The sequence below is a fragment of the Xiphophorus hellerii genome, chromosome 4, assembly GCF_003331165.1.
Source record: "Xiphophorus hellerii strain 12219 chromosome 4, Xiphophorus_hellerii-4.1, whole genome shotgun sequence".
NCBI lineage: Eukaryota > Metazoa > Chordata > Actinopteri > Cyprinodontiformes > Poeciliidae > Xiphophorus > Xiphophorus hellerii.
This window is the reverse complement of record NC_045675.1, coordinates 8,320,437-8,338,835: the sequence shown is the minus strand read 5'-3', so window position 1 is coordinate 8,338,835 and position 18,399 is coordinate 8,320,437. Positions and strand designations below refer to the sequence as shown.

The 18,399-nt window shown below is 38.5% G+C and overlaps 1 protein-coding gene across 1 annotated transcript in view; it reads right to left on the bottom strand.

Moving 5' to 3' along the window:
* Nucleotides 1-539: 539 nt before the first annotated feature.
* tox3 (TOX high mobility group box family member 3) overlaps nt 540-18,399 on the bottom strand; it is a 54,363-nt gene continuing 36,503 nt past the window's right edge. The window contains exons 3-7 of the mRNA XM_032561280.1: nt 14,106-14,354; nt 3,795-4,058; nt 3,421-3,651; nt 3,261-3,341; nt 540-2,904 (exon numbers count right to left, since the gene is read on the bottom strand). Coding sequence (XP_032417171.1) covers nt 2,101-2,904; nt 3,261-3,341; nt 3,421-3,651; nt 3,795-4,058; nt 14,106-14,354 — 1,629 coding nt within the window. The 3' untranslated portion in view covers nt 540-2,100. The remainder of the gene's footprint in view (nt 2,905-3,260; nt 3,342-3,420; nt 3,652-3,794; nt 4,059-14,105; nt 14,355-18,399) is intronic.

The following is an 18,399-nucleotide window of genomic DNA, read 5'->3' as shown; positions in this document are numbered from 1 at the left end:
TGTTAGCTTTCTTCAACACATGATGTTTTTTAAATGTAGACCAGAAGATTTGGGTTTATCCAATCATCTTCAGTCGCATGTTTGTTGTTTCCTGCAACATAGCATGCAGCTAACTGCAAATGAGATTTCTAATGACTTCCTTCTTTACACTGTGCCATAAAGATATGATTTGTAAAGTTGTACTACTAATAGTTGTCAACAGATTTTTGTGTGCAGCGCTGGATCAGTAAATAAAGAATTATCTTATTGTATTCTATTCTATTCTATATGGCCATAGGTTTGTAGTGGTGTGATACTTTCTCTGTTGCTGAAAGATGTATTGTATATAACTCTTTTGAATGTTATAAAGCTTGGGATATTGTTTTATAACCTAACCTGTCTGCCTGGATTACAATATAACAAAACGTGAAAAAAGTTTAATTATTATTTTTTTAAAAAGCATTTGCCAGGTATTGTAATATGTTTGCATTTAGTAGCTAACAAGGGGATGTAAAAGCATTTTATAGAAATGAAGGCCTAAAAAAACTGATTCCTCCGAATAAATATTTGATTGATAGTTTAATTTTAAACAGAGACACAAAGAAATATATAATACTTCATACAAAATTATGGCTACGATCATATTAGTGATGGAATGTCTCTGGAATTGTCTTCATGGCTGCGCAAAAAACTCCAACATTAAATTACGTTTCCTACTTTAAGCTGCAAACATCTTTTTTTTTTTTTTCCAAGAACTCCATACCAATATGCATTTATCCTAGGGACAGTTTTCAACTGTACTTGGTTTGTAAGCAAAATACAAAGAAAATTAATTGCTATTGGAACTCATAAAAAAGTATAAAAGAGCAGAAATGCGCTATGTGATACAGCAATCCACAGGTCATTAAAACAATGTTTTAATTAAAGCCTCACATATTAAAACTTTACAACAGGTGATATGAAAAAATTTACATTTTCTTTTTTTCCCTCGTGAACTTTTGTACAACTGGCAAACAAAAAGAAATCCCACAAAAACAAACTCCAATATCTTTTGAGTTGGCTTTGGCAGTGCAACAAACTGGCTCTGCAGTATTTTTCCATCAATGTCAGTGTTGGTAAGCAGAGTAAAAATACAAGGATCCTTAAATCATCTACCTTGATCCAGAAATCTGTGTTTACCATAAAATATCCCCTTTCTTACGCATAATAAAAAAAACATAATTTAACTGTTATACATTTGACATAAAAACAATAAGATTAATTAAAGAAGTTATTTTTTTGGATGGGGAAAGGGTGGGAAAAGCCAGTTACACACTTTTGGGCAAATCGTCTGGAGGGTGAATTGCTGCAAACAGGAGATCTCGTCTCTCCCCTCTCTACAAAACATGTACAGCAGATTACAGCTACAGTTTGATGGTGTGATGACATAAATGATTTATGGCAGTTTCTGTCTCTGTCAGTTCAGTCATTCATCCAGATAACTGCTTCCAAAGACCTTTTATTTCCAGTTCTCTTCATTCTTCAAAGACATTGTCTGCTTTTGTGACATAGCTTGAAAGTGTCTTTAAATATCACCGAGCCACCTCCCGTGTGATGACTTGAACAGTTAGATCTGCAAGAAAGATGGAGGAAAGAAAGTCTTGTACATACTGGCCAGTGTGGGAACAAAGACTTGGTGTGTGGGTTCCTGGTTTCCAGCGAAGATCTAGTGAGTCACTCAGTCCAAGCAAGGAGTGATAAAAATGTTTTCCAAATATCCCCGCGCTGTACTGATCTCACATCTCTGGCCTCATAAATAAAGCTTTATTGTTAAATAAAATAGTGGGAGATAAACGTCTTTCAGTATTTTGTGAAGCCGGTCGGTTCAAACGAACAACTGAAAGACGTCACAAACAACCACTGGGCGCTCAGCCTGACAGGCTGCTGTCAGTTCTCAGCCTATTTCATAGACAAAACCCCCAGCTAACATGGTGACCCCCCTGTACATGTATGTGCATATCTGTCTACAACAATAAACAGGTTCTTTACATAACATTCTAAATTTTACACACTTCTTAAGTGCAACTTAGAAAAGCAACATGGAGTGATGCTTTTATTCTATTCCTAGGATTTCCATTTGGCTCAGTAGATGCTGACCTGGGAGAGGACCTGTGCGTGGGCCTGGATTTGGGAGGGGTGGGGATGTTGCTGAGGAGCTGGCTGCGGACTACCAAGAGACGCGGAGCCTCCCACTGAATGTGGCGTACCAGGAGAGTGCTGCGGTGGAGAACACTGCGACTGGTGCTGCTGCTGCTGCTGCTGGAGATGTTGAATCTGCTGCTGATGCAGTTGATGCTGCATTTGCATGTGCTGCATTTGCATGTGCTGCTGCTGCTGTTGCTGTTGTTGCTGCTGCTGCTGTTGCATGTGGTGCTGCTGCAGCTGTTGCTGGAGGTGGTGCTGGAAATGCTGATGCTGCATCTGCTGCTGGATCTGTTGGTGGTGCATCTGCTGCTGCTGCATTTGATGGTGCTGGAGGTGCTGTTGCATCTGTTGCTGCTGCTGCTGCTGCTGGAGCTGCTGCATGGTGTGCTGCTGCACTGATTGCATGGGTGGGCTCATCTGAGACACGGCTGTGGACTGTGCGCCTGCCGCCATGGGCCCACCGGCACCCATCTGGCCCAGCAGCTGCTGAGGCATCCCGGAGGACATGTTCTGGTGGGAAACTGTGACTGAAGTCACGACATGGCTGCCCCCTAGTCTCATCTGCAGAGGCTTTGGGGCGATGGCCCGTGGCAGTGCTTGCTGCAGGGCCTGGGAAGCCGACGGCATGGCAGGGTGTTGGTTGTGGGGCGTGGGCAGCACCAGGCCGGGGGACAGACTGGTGGAGGCCAGGGTCTGCTGAACGGTTCGGATGGTTTGAGCTTCAGCTGATTCTGCTGCAGCCTGGAAAAAGTGAAGAAACATGAAGGGTAGTAACTAGTTACATTTATTTGAGTAACTTTTCTGAAAAAACAATTACTTTTAGGAATATTTTTTACTATGCTGTACTTTTTACTTTTACTTGAGGAACTTTATTATGATGTACACTCCACTCACTATGAGTAACTTCCCTGAATGAACAAACTCGGTGGACACCAGCAGTTTTTATTAGTTTCATAAGTCTTTTTTACTTTTACTTGTGTAAAAATAATTTGAAGTAGTGCCATTCTTACTTGAATACAATTTTGGGTACTCTACCCACAAGTAAAATATTTCTTTGTTAAATACATTTCTGAGGTAAACAAACAAAGGGTTCTCACCTTGGAGACCAAGCTGGCACGGTAAGCAGCGAGGGCCTTTAAGTATTCCTTCTTGGCAGCTTCTGTTTTACTTTTATAAACCTTTAAAGAGACAGAAGCAGATCTAAATGAGTAAAAATTGCAGATACGTTCAGATGACGAAATCAAAATTTTACAATACCTGCTTCTGTTCCTCTCCAAGGCCGTCCCACATGGAGGCCACAATCTTGGACACTTCGCCGAAGGTAGCGTTGGGGTTCTGACCTTTGATTGCAGCCTGGGTGTCTCTGAAGAACAGGGCATAGGCAGAAACCGGCTTTTGGGGCTCATTGGGATCCTTCTTCTTTTTCTTTTTAGGAGTCTTGGGCTTCTTTGTGGGATCGATTGGGGCTGGCCGCTTCTCCCCAATAACCTTAAACGAAAGAAAAGTTTAAAAATAAAACCCAGTTAAAGTTGGTAAAATAGGTTGCCAGGCCACTGTGCATTCGTTGCCTTACACTTATGTCAAGTTACACTTGTTTTTCAAGAAGGCACTGAACATGGGAAGATACTCACCCTGTTGCTGTCCTCCTGGTCATCTTCGTTGATGGAACTGGATGGAGACGGCGTGGCTGACTTGCTGGCAGGGGGCGATGGCGATGTGTGGTTGATGTTGGGTCCAGCCATGTTCAAACTCAGCTGTCCGTTGAGCTGCGATTGGTTGATGGTGGACAGCTGATTCCGTGACATCATGCCATTAGGACTGTTCATGCTAATGATGGACTTCATGACCATGGACGGGTTAGATGGATACTGACGCAGATGACCGGGCCCAATATTCTAGAGGAAAAATAAAGACAGGGTAAGATGAGACGATAATACTGCCTTTAAAGTTGAAACATTTTTATAAAGACAAAAAAATAAAAAACAAACAGCTGATAACCAAATCAATATGAAATCAATCTGCTTTAATGCAATGAAAGCATTCCTAAGTTATGAATAACATGTAAGGAAAGCACCACAGATTCAATCAAATTTAACATAATGACTTGGAGCAGAACAGTGAATCTTTTTAAGACTTAGAAAAGATATGATGTCTGAAAGACAGATTAATAGGGATGAGGGAGGTAGTGGTTTTCTATCTCATTAATATAGCAAAGCTTGCCAAAAGAGACCCGCAAGAACCTAACCCAATATTCTGCGTAGGTAATATGTTTATCTTGCTAACCCACTGGATTAAAGACTCCAAGTAAAGGTTTGATGGTCTGTTTTAAGTCAGTGACCTTAGTCAAGGTATGGAAAACCTAGCTCCAAAAATTGCATAGGGATTATCAAGTCATGTAGATCAAGTAGACCCTTACTCAGTTGAACTTGGACAGGTGGTCTCTATGAACCAACTTCAATTGTAATAAATATTGGGGAGGACTGAATAATGTTGAATTTACAAAACGTGAGAATTAGCACCAATTTTAACTTGATAAAAGAAGATGCAAGTCTTTCTCCACTGCATTTGTTTTTTCAGGAAGGCTTGTTGAGGTTATTATAAATAAGAAATTTTTTTGTCTAAATATGTCTTGATTTATAAGACAAAAGAGAACTTTTGAGCACATTTATTTTTATAACCTACAAGAGTGACAAAATTGATTTTAAGTAAAGTAAATGATCTGCATAAAGAGGAACCTGATACAGATTCTGCAGATAGTAATGCATTTTGTGTCATTGCAGTTATTACTAATGTTCCTCATGCGCCTTGATCTGTCTGTACAAGACTCATCTCTGAGCTCAAGCTGTACTCGGTGTAACACCCTCCTGCACAAACTCATCAACCTGTTTCCCTTTTCCAGACCTGAAAATGGGTCATTCGATTCGGTGGATTGCTATGTGGAAGATCTCATGTCAAGATGTCCTGACTCTTAAATGTCTCTTACAAGAAATGATAAATTATCCTGACAAATAAGTATTGGATGGCCACCCAGCTCAGTTCTCGGTTAAATCATAGCTCAGAGCTTAGATTTACCAGTCTTTAACGCCACAAAGGAACTGTTGTCTGCAGTTTTAAAAGGCACATTGAACAGTCTTTGTACATACCACAAAGTTAGTCTAGTAACACATATGTGCCTTATTTTAGGTTGCAACGCTGCAGAAGTGTACCTTTCATGCCACATGTTTTACTGGAAAGAATCATAATCTGAAGGTATCAAGCCAAAGACTTTCTACAGGTCAAACTAAAACATTGAGTTCTTCAAAGTCTCTTAATGTTACAAACAACATGTTTACACTGATTGTGACAAGAATGAAATTACAAGTTCTGCTAGCTCTCCAGAGAGAAGACTGATCAGGGAGCCAGCAGAGCTGACATGAAACAGAGAAGGAGACTTGAACAGAAAAGGTGATTTGTTCTCCCTGCGTTCATCCATCTGGTATTCAGCAGTGCAAACTCAATCTCTCCCAACATCAACACATCATAAACCCATGCACCTGGCTTTATTGAAAGAACCTTATGAATGCCCGTCTTCAAAAACAATATTGTAACACTATTGCAGACAGCACATATTGGATCTACAATCCATTTCTTTCTCATATGCTGCGTCTCCTGCTTATCATAAATACAATATGCCAAGTGAGAACAGATTTATATTTACAAGTGCGAGCAGGTTTCTACAAAAGGTGGGGCAAAGCTGGGGAAATAAATCAAAGCAATAAGGTTGTGATACTGCCCATTTGGAAATCTTGCAAATAAATGTTGCTGTAAACAGACCTGCAACCAAACAACTATGATTTACATTTCAGCAAGGGCCATTGTCATTACTGAGCAGTAAATGGTTTACAATTTGTTCTGTACCATCTGCAATCATCAAAGGCACACACCATTAGTTGTGGTCATCTGTATACAGTAATAACATTTTTGGACAATTCTTAAGGACCAGTTTTGACTTTAAGATGTTGACAATTCTGATTAGTAATTTGGTGAATTTTTCCCAATTGGCTTCCAGATAGATGCTGCACATTCAGCAAAACAAACACCGCTGTCCACAGTTTAACAATATAGATCATATGGTTTGTTTTGGTTGAGTAAAAATCAGATAAAATTTGGGTACAGAGTTGCACTGGATATTGCATCAAAGCACTCAATACTGCAATGGCATAGAACTGCTTGAATGGTATATTTAGGGACCGTTCCTTGCAAATAAAGTATTTGACCAATTGAAGGGACCTTCAGAGTTTTAGGGACAAAAAAATATATAGACTATTAATAACATAGCAATATATTTATTTCCAAATTTTGTGTGGGTCTGATTCGGAACACATGCTTTAAGTCATAAATTAAAAGAAAATCGCAGAAAAAAATCCTAATCAGTGCATCTTGAAGAAATTCCAGGATTAGAATTCCTGATTTAAAGGAAAGCTTGACAAATTAGATATATTAAGTAACAGATGTCTTGATTGTGAATATAAATGTGACAAATTCATGTTTACTTCTGTCCCTGAGCTTGCTCATTTGCATTTTGATTGCAGTATCACCAGCAGTCAGAGCAGTGAGATATTTTGATAATGATCATTTAACTGCAAATAAGTCTTTATCTTGAGAACACAGCGGCCAGATGTGCCCCCCTTATTTAGAATTACATGTTTGTGTCGGTGTGTTTCCATCTTTGTGTGTGTTGCTATGAAGCTGAAATGTTCTGTCTAATCATTAAAGGGTTTCTGAATGTAAATGCCATTTGTAATATTCCCTACTGTGTTGTTTTCTAAGTCAAAGATGAAACGGCAAACAATAACAACACAATGCTGCCAGTCATATGCTTCATATAAAGCAAACAATGTTTCCAATCCTGTTTGCTGGAGCCACTTAAACTCCAAAAAAGGAAGCAAGGACAAAATAAATAAAATCACAAAGTATTGACAATGTGCTAAACCTTTTCCACAGTAAACACTGCAGCGGGACTGAATGCAACGTTTTGCATTCAGTGGGTGATAAAAATCTCAACACTGATGCCCATGAAAACAGCCTCGAGTCTTTTTTAAGATACTGGAAATCTGAATTTGGGTGGAATTTATGAACAGTAGTGCCAAGCTGTAACAGGCTGAAAAGAATGTTAACAAGTTCAATTTCCATTCAATCAATGCCAGAGCTCTTGGAAATGTTCCATGGCAGGAGAGGGGTAAAATCATCTATATGGTAATTATAAGGATGAATCCCCCAGTAACTTTCGCCAGCATGAAAGGTCAGTCCTATTAAAGATAGTTTATCAGCGCTCTGCACATATTCCTTTACGCTGCTTCTAAACGGGTACATCGGGGGTTTTTTCCCCTCCATTTTCTGCAACCTGCTGAAGCCTGTGCTTAAGCCAAATGAGAAAAATGGAATTTTGAATGCCGGTAAAGGCTAGAACAGCAGAAGATGATTCCCCCCCTCCCTCTGTGCCATCTCAGTCAAACACACTTCACTGTCTTAAAAAAAATCAGTCTATATGTCTCGTACACCCCTAACCCGCACTTAAAAACATATCTCCCTCATTCTGCTCGCCTCTGCTCTCGGACTCGCAGGCCGATAGGCTCCCTCTCCTCCCCACGGTCTGCTACAGCCACTGACCCATACCCCTCTCTACCATTTCTCTTTTATAGATTATGTGTATTTAAAACTTGTTCAACATGACATCATTTCTGTTTGAGAACCTTACAAAAAAGTAAATTACAAAATCAATCATGCAGAAGGTCAAGCTGAGACTTCATTACAAGTATTGCATGCCTGCATGAATATTTTTCATTTCTGACTGACCCAATATGTCACAATTGCTGTCAAGAAAGAGAAGGGGGTGAAAAAAAAGAAGAAAAAAAATCCACTCTCTTAAATTGATGTACAACTCATGTCAGTGCTTCGTGGCTTGAAAGGGAGATAAGAGGGATGTGTAGAAAAACAGGCTTTCTGCAACAGTGCTCACATTTTCCATTTCATTCAGGATATAGTGGGCTTTGACCAGACAGTAGTGAAGGTATTGTACTCACTGGAAATCTGCCAAGGATATCTAAACAACAAACTTGAGATGATACAGTTGAATTAATAAACGCAATCAAATTTTCCACACTTAATGTTGCTTTTTAAAAAAAAAAAAAGAAATTACTATTAAAACCATACACAATAACTGCATTTTTTTTGTTCATCTATTTAAAATGTTTTGTTTTCAGTTGTTTTACCAACTAATTGGTTCTAGTGCTAAACTGGTTCCAGTGTTTGTTTAGAACCAGTTCCTTCTCGTTCCACTGCCGTTGTTTTGGATCTGCCTAATTATTATGAAAAAGCTGTTAAGTTTGCATTGAATGAAAGTTTTTTAACATCAACTTAACACTGGATTAACATCTCTTGTGTTCCCACTATTTATTTTGATAGGACCTGTCTTAGAGGAAAGGTCAGTGGCTAAAGTTCCAGGTAAAGTTGATGTTTTTCCCCTCTAAATGTATAACACTGTTTATGACTCACTTATTAAAAACTGTGGCTATTTTAATATTGCCAGATGGTGTTGATAAATCTTTCCCTAAGCAGGGTTAGCTTCAGTTTTACTGAGGATTGTGAAATTTTCTCAAACATCCCTTGTTGTTTAAAATGGCATTAATAAATTAAGATAGAGACATAGGAGCATCTGTTTGCTGGGATAATGAGATGATTAGGTGATTTATGTGGTTATTAATAGATCTGAAAATAACCAAAGCATGATGTAATCAGCAGCATGGCTCTGGGTGGGCTCTCAGGTTGTAAAAACCCAAACTGGCTAAACCACCAACTTCGGTTAATTCATTCAACTCGTTTTATGTGACATCTGAGCTATAGATATTTAAACAAAAACAAAACTTCCAGTAAAATGGCACAATAAGAGCCAAAAGCAAATATTGCTTTGAATACCAAAAAACATATTTTACAATAGCTTACAATCTGTGTGGAAGCACAGCATCACTAAATAAGAGTAGGTCTCCATTAAAAGCATAAAACATATTTAATATCATATGTAACACTACTATGACTACTTGTACTACTAAAAACAATAAAATTTATGCTAAAAATATTTTATTCTGCTAACTAACTTTTTTAACCATATTTTTGAAGCATATTTTTGACTGCAAAAGTGATACTGATACTTTGATAAATCTGTACTAAAAAAATCATTAATTGCGCTCTTTTCAGTAGCTCTTTAGCTTCTCTGTTTTCTTACATGACGTGCATGACTAAAACTCACTGCTCTTAAATATTAGCGTATCTGCGGCTGTAAAGCTAATGGCATGTGAAACAGCTAGTTATGAATAAAATGAAAAATACATAATGCGTCACCCCATGGTGGTAAATGTGATGAGACAGCGGGGCTCGGATCCCCTGAATATTGATTTTAACATCCAATCCAACCAGTTGACTACTGTAGGCTTCGGATCCAATCATAGAGGACACGCAGCCCATTTCAGAACACGCTTACATGTGTCAAGAAAACCCTAAAATGTGGTGAAGGCACCAGGTGTTTTTTGAAATGGAACCCACAGACCCTCGCTGTGCAGCAGGGAGGAAAAAAAATCGAGACGAAATTGTGAATAAAGCAATACTGGCAGCTCTAACTCCAGTACTATTTGGCACTATTGAGACTCAATCACAAATCAGGGGGACACATGCTGCGAGACAAAAATGAGAGTCAGAAGCTTGTTAAGAGAGCAGATTAAATAAATAATGACTTCAGATTCAGGGCTTGCTAGGCACACTGCAGCTGAGAAAATGCATTTCTTTTTCGTACGAGCCCAGCATCTGTGGCCAATTTACAAGACATACGCTCAACATTAAGGGGAGAGGAATTAGCACAACACTTGGCAATGCACTGGCATGGAAGAAGCTTTTGAAAACAGCCCAGGTATATTCACTGAATGGGTTTCTCATTAAGTTGTGATAAGAAAGAGACTTTCACACCAAAAGTAGTCAGCACCAGTAAGCCAACACAGAGAAAGCAAAATAAGTGTTGGAAAATATGAGCATGGAGGCTTGATGAAAAATGTAATTGCAATAGTGCACAGTTTATTTGTTTGCCCCTGCAGCCACAACAAATAATACAGAATGTAATCATGTATATAAGGTTGTCATTCCTTTATCAGTGTGCTGACAAAATGACAAAACACCTCTCCTAGGGCCTGCGTAAATCATTGTCTCTGTATATGGAAGCCCCTACAAACGACGCTGTTACTTATCTCATTTAGGAGTTGTGCTTTGCTTTCAAAGCAAAAGCAGAGATAAAGCCAAAGATGAAAAGAGTTGCTATAGACACCATCATAAGACTTTTGGGGATCAATCCCATTTGCAGGAAAAATGAAGGGCCACTACAAGCCTTGCTGGGCTACAATGTGCGATGACTGATAACAAGTGAGCAGTGTGCCAGCGACAATGCCGGTAGGCAGGGAGCACAGACCCATATTCTCCCCTCAGATTTTAATAGAGTCTCTGCACAATCAGAGACATGAGCCATGCAAATGGTGTTAAAGAGGAATAATGTTTGAGAATCAAATCTAATCCTCCAGCAAGTCGGCAGAACAGTCAGGAATGTAATTGTGTCGAGGTTCCGTTTCTTCCAGATGCAGAAAGCTTAACTGACCATGAAATGAAAATTCCTTAGGCAAAAACCCTTCTGGGGCTAACTTACTATATGCGGCAGAGATATTTTAAAAGCTGCAATTATTTTATATGCCAGATGAATAGAAGCAAGAAAAAGAGTGGTAAAAATTTTATAGCCTCTTCCCATATGGAATGTAAATAAATATCTGAGAGCAGGGAGTGTGAGAGCAGCTCTTCTAACACACATTTCACTTATTCATACAGTTCTAATGATAATGACTGCTTGGTTTGATGCAATGTGATTTGTGGCTCGCAAAGTAAATGCGGCACCGGTATCATTGTGTCCTCATTCACGCTTTTGTTCTTTTATTTCTTCTCTCCTAAATGAATTTTCCATTTCTGTAATAGGTCTGTAAGACAACTAGTCAGCCAGTGACATTTCCATTTTTCCTCCTCAGTGCTTCTACAATTGTGGCATTTGAAAATGCATTTCCACCCTCAGATGACAATCTCACAATATGCAGCACCATATCTACATGAAGAACAAGATTATTTTAATCTGTAGTTCCAAATTTGATCATCAGTATGTTCTAATGAAGAGCAGACAGTGTGGATGTGAGCTTTAACCTAAAGCATTGTGTCTTAGCAGGTCACTTAGTTTGGTCTCATAGGATCACAGATTTTACAAAAGCAATCAGTATCTTACAGAGCATTTCAAACCATGAGGAGTCTTGAACATTGAAGGTTCCTCATTCATCCATTGAGATTAATAATCTTATTTTGTTGAATTTAGAAATCAAGGAAGCTTTGGAATAAATAATTATTACTAGTAATTTTGGAAGATTGTGGAAATGACAGTGATAAACAGTGGTGTGTTCACTTGGTGCTCGGAAATCAAATTTTCCAAGCTCCAGATTGTTGATACAAAAATTCCCATAGAAGTCTGAATTCTGACTGGTACAGTCAGAGCTCTTTAAACAGCCAAGAGTTCAGTTGGCAATATAACCTCCATGCATACAGAATGTAATGAAGGCTGGAGGTTTAAATAATTCATTAGCACTTCTGACGGTTTGTTTCTCATTAAACCAGTGATACATATACTGTAGAGCACTTTAGGATCTCTATTTATAAAAATGTTCAATTTGTGCTTAAAGCATGAAATGGAGAAGAACATATTGCTAAAGTTTTGTATCACTAACAGAAGTTAAAAGTCTCTCAACAATTACTAAATTCCACTGGTTTTCAGACATGCACCTACAACACATTGAGTCTAGGTGTGACATTGCAAACAGTCATTATGCCTAAAGTAAAAAAAAAAAGAAGCTGTTATTGTTGGTGTATTTGTGGAGCTCAAGAGTCTCCCTGATGTCCCCAAAATACATTTTTATGAAAAGATGGGATTAATCTTCATTCATAATAGTTACTTGTGGGTTTTTCCAAGTCTGCATCTGATCAAAAATCTAACATCTCCAATTAATTCTTAGGCTACGTTCACACTGCAGGTCTTGATGCTCTGAGTTGTTACTAAAATCTGATTTTATTGAGTGTGATCATTCATGCTACTAATTAAATATGACCCTAATCAAACTTATGTGTGAATGGTTCTCACTTTAGATTTATAGGGAAGTTATAATGATTGTCTATGAACATTAACATAATTTAGTGAAGTTGTACTTTTAATACAATGCGAAAAAAGGGATTAGGCTAAACGGCAGGTAAGTTCATTAGTTAAAATCTGTAGATTACAGAAACAAAACTAACACTAAATATTTTTGACTAACAGTATGTATTAGCTTTCACTCTGGCAAAAGAAGCTTCTGAAAAAAACATGAATAAGTATGAGAAACGGTGGTAGTTTTGTGTGCCATTTTCACTGTCCTAGCAGAGATGAATGTGTTTTGTACTCCAACACCTGTGATCTCTTCACATCTGTTCATCCTGCAGTGGGAGGGGTCATCTACACTCATGGTAATTTTTCTTGTTTTTTGTTTTGTGTTTTGAATCTTCGCAGTAACATAATATCATGACATTTACTCAGAGTGATTACATAGATCCTGTGTTGTAAACAAGGGCAGATGCTGTGCCAGATGTGCTGACAACAAGATGTGTACAAAAAGCTGTGAAGGTGACATTATATTACCTAAAACAGTGGTTTCCAGAACTATACCCATCTAAATCATAATTTTTCATTTTCCATATCTCATCAAAAATCTCATCTGGAGCAGCGGCTGCAAATACAGGATGCTTCTGTGACAAACTACAGACATTTCAAACTGAGTTTGGGTTTTTGCAGTACACATCTCTTAAACATTTTGTGTTTTGTCACATCACAACTTTACAACAGCAAATATATTTCATTGAGATTTTATGACCGACAAACAAACCGGAGCAGAACTGTGAAATAGAGGGAAAATGATAATTGTCTTTTAAAGATTTTCTGACAGTAAAAGTCTGAAAAATGTGCTGTGCTTATGTTTTCACTGCCCTCATTCCTCTACAACTAAGGCTGCAAGTTTTTTTGGAGAACATCTTTCAACTTTGCTGTAAATTTTTGCCATTTTTTGGGTGTAGGTCTGGACTTTCATTGGACCAGTTTGACAAAAACACCTTTACCTAAACCATAATAGCACTCTTGCTGTGCACTTAGATTTGCTGCCCTGCTTTGAGGTCAGTCTCTGCACCAGTCACTAACCCTTTACAACCTTCATGTTTTTTGTTGTTTGTTTTTTGCGAATTACCCTCTTCCTTCAACATTGCATGTTGGGCATATACTAAAATATTTGATTTTGTTCCTATCATACGGAGCAACAAAACATCTTTAATGTATTTCTACTTGACACTTCTTGACACCACAGCTGTATTTGTAAAGTGCACAAATAATGTTCTTTCAACAAATTTTCCCTCCTTAGCTGTGGATCTCCAAAGTTCCACAAACTCATTCAAAGCTACCATAGGCCTCAGGATTATTGCTGAGATTTCCTGGTCATGGATGTCCACCAAACCTGACAGCAATGTTTTAATAGGTCTGCAGATGTGCTATGTTCTTTCTATTTTCAGATCAATCTCTTTAGATGTACAAGGCTTGGGTTGTAGTTTTAAAACTCAAGTCTGCTTGTAACTTCTCCACAACTTCATTTCCTACATATTGTTGTTTGATCTCTAATGTTCTCTAGCAAACCCCTGCCTTCATAGACAAGCTGTATACTGAGATTCATTTACATAGAATCTCTGGATTTCATTTAGGGACATTAGAATTTTCTAATTTTATTATTGAAAAAAAAAAAACTAACATAATTTATAGCAGTGCTCACCACATGCTGGCCGTTGTTGACAGACACCCCTTCTTGGTCCATCATGTTGCGTGAGATGGTAATTGAGGGCAGCTCCAGACTCTGTGGGGGAAACTGAGGAATTATTGGACCTCTGTGTTGAGGTGGGGGCTCTGGCATCGCTGGAAAGGGCGAGTTCACTTCAGGTCCGAGACTGGACTCAGTCTCAGGTGGAGGTGTGATGGGAGGGATCTCAAACTCCTCATCCCCCAAGCTGGGCGTATGAAAAGTCTGCAAAAGAAAAGAAAACAGGAGAAAATCATAAAACAGTAAAATGCAGTGAAGCGTTTGCTGTGGTGGGTCTTATCAAATTTGCCGGAAGTACACCTTTAGGGATTAAATGAAACAGCTCTGCTTAAGCGGAGAGTGTTTTAGTAGAGTGGTAACACACTTGCCTCTAAGAGTGGTTAGATTTAACATTTCCTAAACCTACTGAAGTCCACTTTGAGGGGGGAAGAAAAAAATGTGAAAGGCAAATGCGGAGGAGGACGTCAAAAGCAGAAATATCAAGCAGCAATCACTGAGAAAAGAGAGGATACATGATAAAAGCCCTTAATCTTGGGGATGGAAGATGTTGGGTTGAAGTGCAGGAAAAATGCACGTCACAGGGAGATGGGTTTAAAGAACATTTTCAAAGATTATTACGCCTGGCCAGAAGTATTTCTTTTTGTTCCCCCTCGCCTGCACCCTTGAATCTGCTCATCAAACAGCCTAATCCTTCTGCCTTTCGAATTAAAGCTTTTGGTCACGCTTAATTTGCTTATGTGCCTTCTTGGAGATGGGGCTGTTCACCAACTTGGGTCTTGTTTTCATCTGTAATATTGCAATAAGCTTCTCTGTGCAAGGCCAAAATATTCATTTTCCCACAATGACCACAGTGTGGGACCACATTATTGCACGGCATGTGACCTGAAGTTCTAGGCATTTCTGCTGCTGAGTCACACATACCGCATCACCTATTAAAACTGACATGGTTTTCAATGCTAATACTTGGAACATTATGTTGCATTGTGCTAAAATCTATTTTAGCTTAAATGTGTTAAAATATTGAACTGTATCTACTGTAGAATGTATTTAAAAAGAATAAAAGCTCTGAATCTTGTAATTAGATAGCTTGTAACATCATATTTAGTAGTCACATTATAACCATGGTAGTATGAAACATAAATTCATTTTGAGTGGTTCTTTTGCTCAGGAATTACTGATATATAGTTGTAGCAGATTTATTTTTTTACGTTTGAGCTAAATTAAGGAGTGAATGTTCGACTGTAGATGACGGCTGACTTTCAAATAACTACAAGCAGTATTAGCGTGAGGGGGGTTTATGGACAAACAAAATGTTAGAAAATGACTGTAGACATACATATAAGTTTGAAAAACATCTGCATTGCTTACTATTACAATTTGGTGACAAGGGAGAGTTGATGACTGTGTACATCAGAATAATGCTAGAAAGAACAGGAGCAGAGAAATACCTCAATCTAAATGGTGCCAGATTTAATTTCTAAGTAAATTTCTTGTCACAATGTCCATTTGCCACTGCTCTGGAATAAAGGGAGACTTTTAAATCCCTCAACAGGGTGGCTGTTTTTTAAGTCTCCAAACAGCTGCACACAGGCAGCATTTCACTTAACGTCTTTGTGCTCATTGGTTAAATTAACTTGGAAGCCTCTACTATATGAACATAAACTGAGCTATAGACTTTTCTGTTTCCTTTTCCTTGGAGTTATGCACTGAGGTCCACTTTCAGTGTTCCAGATAATGTTATCATTTTTGTTCTCAAGTGAGCTGTCTTTCCTCATTTTTATTTTATTTTTTACATATTTCTTGATTTCAGACTTTGAAAGGAAAACTTCAAGAGCTTCTTGACTCTTGGTCACTTTTATCTCCTCGTTGTGAGATAAGCTGTCTTCACTACTCATCATATATTTAAATTTCAGAGGAATTCAGGTGTGAAACCATTTGGCCAACAAAATAATCTTGGATTACAGCTATTTGCACATCCATTTATCTGTTGACTCACCTTTACACACACCTGAATGCAACTCTCAAAAGAATTTATTACATTTTTCTAAGCCTTGATGGCGTTTAAATCCAAGTACTTTATTATGCATTGCAGGCTTAGCAATTATGTAAATGCAAATAAAGCTCATACCCGTGCATATATAAAGGTTTTTCACTCAAAAACACGAGGTGTATTAAACACTTTAACATTAGTCAGCAGACATAACTTGAACAATCCAGTCTTTCTCTGCTCTGCCTTTCTTTGTCTGGTAAGGGGTGGAATAACAGAAGGGAAACAAGAAAGGGAATATGCCAACACAGACCTTGATTAGGGAGTATTAATGTTCCCCTGGCTTGCTTTAGCACATTGACACTTGAAACTAATTCATTGTCTACTCAGGGCAGCTGTCTTTACAAAAACTGAAGAAGGCAGAGCTAATAAGAGTGTTATGCTTCCCTTTTCAGTGTCTCCCCCTGTTCCATGACTGTTTGTGTGCCACTTTATATTCTTCCCTCTGGGCTAAAGAATTAGTTCTCTTTCCACAGGAAGCCAGATTCAAATTTGTAGTGATTTTTGGTAGCACAGAAAATGTTAGGTCCTTATCAATAATAAACACTTTCAATATGGAGTTAATACTGTCAGTGCTTTGTTCTTGCATAGTTTCCTTTTAGTCGATTACAAGAAAGAGAAAACTGATTGTAGCTTACAGCAGGTGTTCAGCAGAAGGCACATTAGCAAATATTTTAAGTCTAAACCAAACCAAACCAAAATGTCTTGAATCATGGGAAAATTTTCCAGTAGCAAATGGAAAACATCAAAAATCACCCATCTTTAGTCTTTGTTCAACATTTTCAGCTTCCCACATAGAGCAGGGTCAGTCTTTGGATCTGGTTCCAGTCTCATCTGGATCATATCATGCAGCAATATGAAGACAGCTGAACACCACTCCAATAACTCCAGCAGAAAACTGCATGCTTTCTGTCAGTCTCGCTGAGTGCTCAGCAGCCAGATATGAAACTATGACTGTATTTTTATATAAACTTAGAACTAAACCATATTCTTTTGTACTATATCTTTCTAACATACATAGACTGAATTTTTTTTAACCATTCATTGCATGAATATCGATTTTCATTCTTTTCCATAAATTCTTATATGGATTTTGGTCTGGATTTTAACCAATTGGAATCAAATATGCAACCATCCAGCCATTCCATTGTAGCTCTCACTGTGTGATTATACTTTTTGTCCTGCTGGAAGGTGAACCTCTGGCCCAGTCACAAGCAATTTTCAGTTCCTAACAGGTTTTCTTCCCTGTGTTTAGCTCCACCCAGCTTCCCATCAACTCTGAAGGAAAGCATCCCCACAGCATGATGCTGCTACCATTTCGGGGAGGGTGTGTGTGGGGCAGAGATGCATAGAGTACCCAAAAATTGCACTCAATTTTTGTATGAAATGGCAAGAAAGAGAAATGCCATTTCAACATATTTTCACTCAAGTAAAAGTAAATAAACTCCTCAAGTAAGAGTATAAAAGTATTTGGTAAAACATTGCTCACATGTGCTATTAATGAACTAGGATTTCCTGTAGTTACATTGCATAAGATAAATTAGAATGGATATGATAATGGATAGTATATGGAGAGCTGTGCTATAAAGTTATGAACTTAACCATGAGATTTTAAACAAATGTCAAAGATGAAAGTTGGCTGAGGTCGAAGCCACTTTTGAAAGAGAACAACACAAGCATGACAGCGACCTTTAAGTATAACACAGATACTTAGCCAGTGTAGAAGACTGCTAGTGTTTACTGTCTTCTAAAACACAGAGGAAGACGATGGAGAACGACAGAGGGAAACAAAATATTACAGTGGGGGAGGGTGGACGGAGCAAGATCAGTATCAAAGACCGTGCTTGTGTGCTTCTCCTCTCATTGCTAATGATGATGCAAATTAACATCTACACCAGGGGCACCGATAATAGAGACATGGAGTTTGTGTCTCATATGGGGGTTATGGAAGATGTCAGCTGTCTGTGTTGAGAAAGCCTTCTCCCCAGGGTAGAGGTGCCAGATTTTACTGGAACCCACAGAGTGTTACAGTGTCACACACTGTCTGGTGTCATTTCGCATAAAGCCAGTCTAATTCTGCACCAGGAGCAGCTTAGGGAGCTCTGTTTGGAGATTAAGAGATGCACAATCCACTTTCTTTGCATCACCAGCCTGATTATCCATTTAAATTGTTCTGAAAGGCTCAGCCCAGCTAAGTGCCAA